Genomic DNA, 7,953 nt, shown 5'->3' on the forward strand with positions numbered 1-7,953 from the left:
GCCCCTGTTCACTGGGACCCTGAGGGGCGCTGCCAGGTCCCTTGGCCTCCTCGGGGCCCTCCGGACCCAGGCGCCGGTAGCGGCCGTGCTGGGGTAGAGATCGCTGCTCCACAGCGCCCGGGGTGCCGCTTCCCGCAGGGTTCAGCTGCCGTGCAGGCTGCGCTCGCCAGTGGAAGTGGGTCTCCTCGGTCCCAGGAGAGTCAGAGCTCCGTGGCCGTCGCTGTGGGGTGCGCTTGGCACAGGCCGGAGAGCCGGCCCCAAATCCTGAGGTTTGCAAAGCCTCTTTCTTTTTCTTTTCTTTTTTCTTTTTTTGTTGTTGTTGAGACAGAGTCTCACTCTGTCACCCAGGCTGGAGTGCAGTGGCGCGATCTCGGCTCACTGCAACCTCCGCGTCCCGGGTTCAAGCAATTCTTGTGCCTCAGCCTCCGGAGTAGCTGGGATTACAGGCGTGTGCCACCATGCCTGGTTAATTTTTGTATTTTTAATAGAGTCGAGGTTTCACCATGTTGACCACGCTGGTCTCAAATTCCTGACCTCAGGTAATCCACCCGCCTCGGCGTCCCAAAGTGCTGGGATTACAGGGGTGAGCACCGCGCCAGGCCCAAAGCCTCTTTCCAGTGCTGAGCTGGATAAAGTCTGCCAAACTGAAAGGTTCTCCAAGGCTGTAGCTGGCTGTCTGAGAAATTATGGTGTTTGTTTAGCCCATCTTAGGACTTGGGCTATCCCAGGTGACTGAGTTTTGCTGTTAGAAGATCAGCAAGCTTCATACCTCCCAAGGTTCTTCTCACTCTTCCTTTTCTCCGTTGATGGTAACTTGTCTTCTCAGTTGCTCAGGCCAGAAACCTCAGTTACTTTCTTCTCTTACGTGTTTCACATCCAGACCATCAGCACATCCGGGTGGCTCTGCCTTCAAGATAGATCCAGAATCTAGGTCCTTTCCACTGCCTCCACCACGGCCACCTGGCCCAGGCCACCCTCCTCTGCCACCAGGGTTTTTGCCATTGCCCTCCCTGGCTTCCTGTGGTTGTGATCAGAGACCTCGTCCCTCCCACTCGGCCCTTTCAAGGCCTTCTGTTTGCTCAGAATCAAGGTCACGGCCCTCCTGAGGGGCGAGGATCTCCTTCCCCCAGCCACACTGGCCTCCTGTTCCTCCCCAACAAGGCCAGGCCTGTGCACCCAGTCCTGATCCTGTCCCTGTTAGTCCGTCTTCTGCTTGCACAAGGAGACGCCAGGGGTCAGTCCTGATCCTGTCCCCATCAGTCGTCTTCTGCTTGCACGGGCCTGGAGGAGACGCCGGGGGTCAGTCCTACATGTCGGCTGGTCTCCGTGCTTGGGCATCTTTGGGCTCCGTAGATGAGGCTCGTGCGGCCACAGAGCTGCTTCTCTCCCTGCTGCTGCTCCTAGGTTCATTGTCCGTTCTATCAATTGAAGCACTGAGACTTGAGGGATAAGCAGGCCTGGGAAGAAGGTCTTTGGGATTGCCTCTGGGGATCGGTGCTCCTCTTCCAGCACCCTTGGTGGGTAGCACGTGGTGGGGCTTTCCTGTGATCCCTGCGCAGGTCTCCCTTAGAAAATGAGTAAGAGCAGGGCCCACGCATCCAGCCAGGACGAGGGTCACGTGAGTGAATCCTGAAAAGCCGCTCGGGAGCACCCAGTCCTTGCTGAGTGGGGCAGGAAGCAGGGGTCCCTTTGGGGGTCGCCCAGAAGAACAGCCAACCCAGCGCCCCCTCCCTGCTGAATTCCTCTCAGCACCCTCACCTTGCAGTTCCAGGCCCGTGGCGTCATCCCTCACACTTAGTGGGATGAGAGACTGAACCCTTCCAGGAACCTTCTAAAGGGGTCTCCTGGCCACTACACAGGCTACTGTGAAGCCCCGGCCCCTCCTCAGGGAAGTGGGATCTTACTTTCCGTTCAAGCCCCGCCTACCCCTGGACTCCTCACACTCCGCCTGCTCTGAGACCCTGCATCCCTTTTTCATTTTCTCCCTCGTGCTCTTTGTCTCCTTCACACACTCCTCACGCCAGGGCACCGTGCCTCCCATGTGAGCTGTTTTCAGCCTTGCTGTGGGGCACGAGGCCTCTGGCTTTGCTTGCGCCCTGCCTGGCCCCTCTTGGTTCTCTTTTTTCTGCAGGAACTGTAGAGGCTTCTGAAGCTGGATCTCACAGTATGACATTTGCCAGTTGCTTGGCCATTTTCTCCCCATCTTGACAGGTCCTCCAGGATTAGCTGCGGCCACCAGAAGCAAGTGCAGATATGGAGCGTGCATTCTGCTTAAAGCTCAGCAAGGCATTGTTGGAGGGAGGCCACTGATAAGTCTCATTCTTTTGTCCTCAGAGCCCCCCAAGATGAACCCAGTGGTGGAGCCACTGTCCTGGATGCTGGGCACCTGGCTGTCGGACCCCCCTGGAGCCGGAACCTACCCCACACTGCAGCCCTTCCAGTACCTGGAAGAGGTTCACATCTCCCATGTGGGCCAGCCCATGCTGAACTTCTCGTAAGTGGTCTCCCTCCACCCCACCCTGCTTGACTCGTGGGCCACCTAGGTCTCTGAAAATAATTCCAGACTGATCAAAGACAGACAAAGGCCAAGCAGGAAGGTGTAAAAGGAACTTGTCCATCTATTTCAGAAAGGCATCCTCTTGCCTGAATGTGCAACTGAGGCACAGAGTTGGTAAAAATGGTACTTTCTGGTTTTGTTATATTTTTGGTGATATTAGGCTGACCACCAAATTACAGGCTTATTAATCCAAACATAAAAACAAATGCATATACTTAATTTATGTATCAAAATTAATCACGTGGCCAGTGCAGTAACTCATACCTGTAATCCCAGCACTTTGGAGGCCGAGTCAGGAGGATTGCTTGAGCTCAGGAATTCAAGACCAGCCTGGGCAACATAGTGATACCATGTCTCTACTATAAGTATTTATTTAGCCAGGTGTGGTGACACATGCCTGAAGTCCCAGCTACTCGAGAAACTGAAGTGGGAGGATTGCTTGAACCCAGGGAGGGCCAAGGCTACAGTGAGCCGTGATCATACCACTATACTCCAACCTGGGTGACAGAGTGAGACCCTGTCTCAGAAAAAAGAAAAAATTAGTCACCCAGTATTACTGAAAGTAATAGTGCATGGTTGTATTTTATACGCCCTGACTTATCTGGGATCACAAGGAAGCTGTTAGTATGTGGTTCTCATATTCTTACCATACAAGAAAGCAGAAGTCCATTGAGGTCCTTCAGCTATCGCTTCCTATCACCTCCACCCCACAGTTGGAGAAATTGCCTGCTTTTAGGGAGACAGCAATGTAGGCCTCTGAAGTAGAGGAGAGCCATCAGGGATGGGGAATGGTTGAAGTATCTTTATTTTCTAATCATAGAAGTAATACACAGTTTCTTTAAAGTTTCAGCAATAAAATATTAAAAGCAAACTCTTCCCTCCTCAGTCTTCATTACATAACTGTATGTTAAGAATCTGGGGCCGGGCGCGGTGGCTCAAGCCTGTAATCCCAGCACTTTGGGAGGCCGAGACGGGCGGATCACGAGGTCAGGAGATCGAGACCACCCTGGCTAACACGGTGAAACCCCATCTCTACTAAAAATACAAAAAACTAGCCGGGCGAGGTGGCGGGCACCTGTAGTCCCAGCTACTCGGGAGGCTGAGGCAGGAGAATGGCGTGAACCCGGGAGGCGGAGCTTGCAGTGAGCTGAGATTGGGCCACTGCACTCCAGTCCGGGCGACAGAGCGAGACTCTGCCTCAAAAAAAAAAAGAATCTGGGCCGGGCACAGTGACTCAACGCCTGTAATCCCAGCACTTTGGGAGGCCGAGGTGGGCGGATCACAAGGTCAGGAGATCAAGACCATCCTGGCTAACACAGTGAAACCCCGTCTCTGCTAAAAATAAAAAAAAATTAGCCGGGCGTGGTGGCGGGCGCCTGTAGTTCCAGCTACTCGGGAGGCTGAGTCAGGAGAATGGTGTGAACCCAGGAGGTGGAGCTTGCAGTGAGCTGAGGTGGTGCTACTGCACTCCAGCCTCTGGGCGACAGGGAGAGACTCCGTCTCGAAAAAAAAAAGAATCTTACTAATCCGACTTGGTACTATTTGTATAATGCCTAGCAGTTTCAGAACTGGGCTGGGCTGGGCACCTGGCTCTCAGACCCCCAGCTCTGATACCCTCTGTCCCCTTTTAGAAGATCTCATTGTTTTTATAAATATCTCATACTTTTTTACATTATTCTTGATTGAATGGATGAGGTCAAAGTAATATATCTGCACATAAACCGAAAGGTGAGATTCTGGATAATAGAAAATACCCCAGAACCGAGGCAGTCTTTTTTAAACTCTAGATTATAACCCACTAAAAGGTCAGAAAGTCAATTTTGTGACTAGCATTCGAAGAAAAATGAACCAGAATGGAAAATATATTTCAGTAAATGTGATGGTATATGTGTTGTGTGTGTGTGTCCTAGAGTATGGTATAAATGTATTTCTTTGTCAGGGTTATGTTAGTGAGCATGCACTATTCTGTAAGGTGTAGCACCGTCACTAGCCCAGCAGCAGTTTATCTTGGCCAGGCGCAGTGGCTCATGCCTGTAATCCCAGCACTTTGGGAGGCCGAGGTGGGTGGATTACTTGAGCCCAGGAATCTGAGACCAGCCTAGGCAACACAGTGAGACCCTGCCTTAAAAATAAATAAATAAATAAATAAATAAATAAGAAGTTTATCTTGGCCAGGTGTGGTGGCTCACACCTGTATTCCCAGCACATTGGGAGGCCAAGGCGGGTGGATCACTAGAAGTCAGGAGTTTGAGACCAGCCTGGCCAATGTGGTGAAATTGTGTCTCTGCTAAAAAAAACTACAAAAATTAGCTGGGTGTGTGGCCGGGCATGGTAGCTCACGCCTGTAATCCCAGCAGTTTGGGAGACCAAGGCAGGCGGGTCAGCTGAGGTCGGGAGTTTGAGACCAGCCTGACCAACATGGAGAAACCCGATCTCTACTAAAAAGACAAAACTAGCTGGGTATGGCGGCGCATTCCTGTAATCGCAGCTACTCGGGAAGGTTGAAGCAGGAGAATCGCTTGATCCTGGAAGGCTGAGGTTGCGGTGAGCCAAGATCGCGCTATTGCACTCTAGCCTGGGCAACAAGAGAGAAATGCCGTCTCAAAAAAAAAAAAAAAGCTGGGTGTGGTGGTGCATGTCTGTAATCCCAGCTACTTGGGAGGCCGAGGCAGGAGAATCACTTGAACCCAAAAAGGAGAGGTTGCATGAGCTGAGATCATGCCACTGCACACCAGCCCTGAGTGTCAGAGAAAAAAAAAAAACATTGTCTCTAAGAATCATAGAGATGGAGTCCCTGTAGGAACTCATAAGGTTGGTGAAATGATAAATGAGGCTTTTTTTTTTTTTTGTCTTTATTTTTGTAGCAACAGGGTCTGTGTTGCCCAACCCTGTCTCAAATTCCTAGGCTCAAGAAATCTACCTGAGTGGGCCTCTGGAATTGCTGGGATTATAGCCCTGAGTCACCATGCCAGCGAGTTAGTTTCTAAGCCATGGGTTTGTGCCCTCAGTTCAGGATGCACACGCCTGTCTTCTACTGTTGAGTATTTGCACTAATGATGAAGGGTGATAAGAAACCATACCATAGCTCAGCACCTGTTCTGTTTCTTACCATAGGAATTGATTAGATTCTTACACAAGAACATAGCTCAAAAGAGAAAGGTTGTGTCAGGGTGAAGCTGACTGCAAGGGAATGCTTAGGGCTGACACTGTGTGAGGCCTGGGCTAATGGGCCTAGGGCAAGGATATGCCCTGAGGTGATTAAGAACAAGTCCTGTCTTCAGGAGCTGAGGGTCAGCAGGTAAGACAGACCCAGCCAAAATGAGCAGAGTGGTGGAGGGGGCAGGCAGGTGTGTGGGCATGGCTGGAACAGCCCATCTTCGGGAGTGGAGGGTCAGCAGGTAAGACAGACCGAGCCAAAATGAGCAGAGTGGTGGTGGGGACGGGCAGGTGTGTGGGCGTGGCTGGAACAGCTGCCTGGAGGGCAGCATGGATAGTCCTGGCATCCACGCAGCCCACACCATGTTGGAGGCCAGTGCCTAGGCTTCCCATCCCCAACTTCCCATCCAGGTTCAACTCCTTCCACCCGGACACGCGCAAGCCGATGCACAGAGAGTGTGGCTTCATCCGCCTCAAGCCCGACACCAACAAGGTGGCCTTTGTCAGCGCCCAGAACACAGGTGAGGCCCGGCCTGTGGGGTGGGGGTGCTGGCCATGGGAGGCCACTGCCTGCATTCTAAGCAGGGGTGCGGGGATGCCCATTGGCAACCCTGCTGAGGCATGTGCTGGTGGGGACCATGGGGATGGCCCTGAGTGACAACAGTGGTTGTGGGAGCCTGCGGGGCCGTCTGTGTAGCTGCAGAGGCCTCTGCACACAGGTTGTGTGCGTGCAACTCCCTGACCATGAGAGGGCCCGTTTGCCCAGTGCCGTGTCAGCAAAAATGGTCATGAGCTATGTGCATTCATTAGGAATCACTGGAAAACAGGCTGGCCGCTGTGGCTCACGCCTGTAATCCCAGCACTCTGGGAGGCCAAGGCGGGCAGATCACGAGGTCAGGAGTTCAAGACCAGCCTGGCCAACGTGGTGAAATCCCGTCTCTACTAAAAATACAAAAATTAGCTGGATGTGGTGGTGCACGCCTGTAATCCCAGCCACTTGGGAGGCTGAGGCAGGAGAATCACTTGATTCTGGGAGGTAGAGGTTGCAGTGAGCCAAGACTACGCCACTGCACTGCAGCCTGGGCAATAGAGCGAGATTCTGTCTCAAAAAAAAAAACCATTCTGTGTGACTCTAGATCAGTGTTTCTTCCTGGACGTCCATCCCCACCTGCCACTGCATGTACTAGGGGTGGTTCTGCCTGGCATTGATGGGTGGAGGTGGGAGGGCTGGGGCCCTGGGCACCTCTGGAGAGGGGGCCTTCCATAGAGCACCTGGCTGTGCTGTGAGGAGAGTTGTGGCTTTCCCTCTGTATCCACAGGGTGAAGCAGGGAGGAGGAGAAGTATCATTGCCCCCATGGCTGCAGAGTTGGGGTCTCCTGTGGAGTCCTGGCTTGCAGGCAAGGAGAGTCAAGGCTGCCTCTCTGCGAGCCGAGCAGCTGCTGGGTGAGCTGACCGCCTTTCCCTTGCAGGTGTGGTAGAGGTGGAGGAGGGCGAGGTGAACGGGCAGGAGCTGTGCATCGCATCCCACTCCATCGCCAGGATCTCTTTCGCCAAGGAGCCCCACGTGGAGCAGGTAAGCCCCTCCCGGCCCTGCCCCAGCACCCTCCTGTCTTGTGTTTGCAGAGGTCTGTGGAGTCAGCCTTTTCCTCCTCCGTGAGGCAGTGCGTGTGTTGCCTCTGCGTCTCACAGGCCTGTCCTCACTGTCTCATTCTTTCCCTTCTCGGACCATCCCAGGGTGAACATTCCCTCATTTCATTGCCGACTCCTCGGCTGGTGGGTGGTTCGGTTTATTTGAAGTTTGTTGTTAGTTACGAACATCCTTTTACATTTGGGTTGTCCACGTCCGCAGCTATATCCGTATCTATAGATAAAATTTTCCCAGTTAAATTTCTGGATCAAAGGACAGGTACATTTTTAATTTGATACACGCTATCAGATTGTATTTCTTCATGATTATCCTCCCACTATCCCTTGCATGAGGGCAACTTGTTCCCCAGTCCTTAACAACATGGTGTATTTTCAGAACTTCGGTCCTTTCAAATCTGAGAGATAAAAGATGAAGTATCACTCATGTTCTGAACCTCACTTAGAAGCGGGAAGGCTCGTTCCCCATGCTCACTGGCCGTTTGTGCTGCTTATTTTGTGTACTTGATGTTCAAAGTCTTTGCCTGTTTTTCTATGGATTGCCCCTTTTTTGAGGCGGAGTTTTGCTCTTGTTGCCCAGGCTGGAGTGCAGTGC

The 7,953-nt window shown here is 52.5% G+C and overlaps 1 protein-coding gene across 3 annotated transcripts in view; it reads left to right on the plus strand.

The window, feature by feature from the left end:
* The window catches only part of THAP4 (THAP domain containing 4), a 46,167-nt gene that overhangs the window by 18,459 nt on the left and 19,755 nt on the right, over positions 1-7,953 (plus strand). For all 3 annotated transcript variants that reach the window (XM_011929540.1, XM_011929539.1, XM_011929541.1), the window contains exons 2-4: positions 2,335-2,494; positions 6,125-6,234; positions 7,184-7,287. In XM_011929540.1, coding sequence (XP_011784930.1) covers positions 2,335-2,494; positions 6,125-6,234; positions 7,184-7,287 — 374 coding nt within the window. The remainder of the gene's footprint in view (positions 1-2,334; positions 2,495-6,124; positions 6,235-7,183; positions 7,288-7,953) is intronic.

Source organism: Colobus angolensis, unplaced genomic scaffold (assembly GCF_000951035.1).
Source record: "Colobus angolensis palliatus isolate OR3802 unplaced genomic scaffold, Cang.pa_1.0 Scaffold82, whole genome shotgun sequence".
NCBI classification, from domain to species: Eukaryota; Metazoa; Chordata; class Mammalia; order Primates; family Cercopithecidae; genus Colobus; species Colobus angolensis.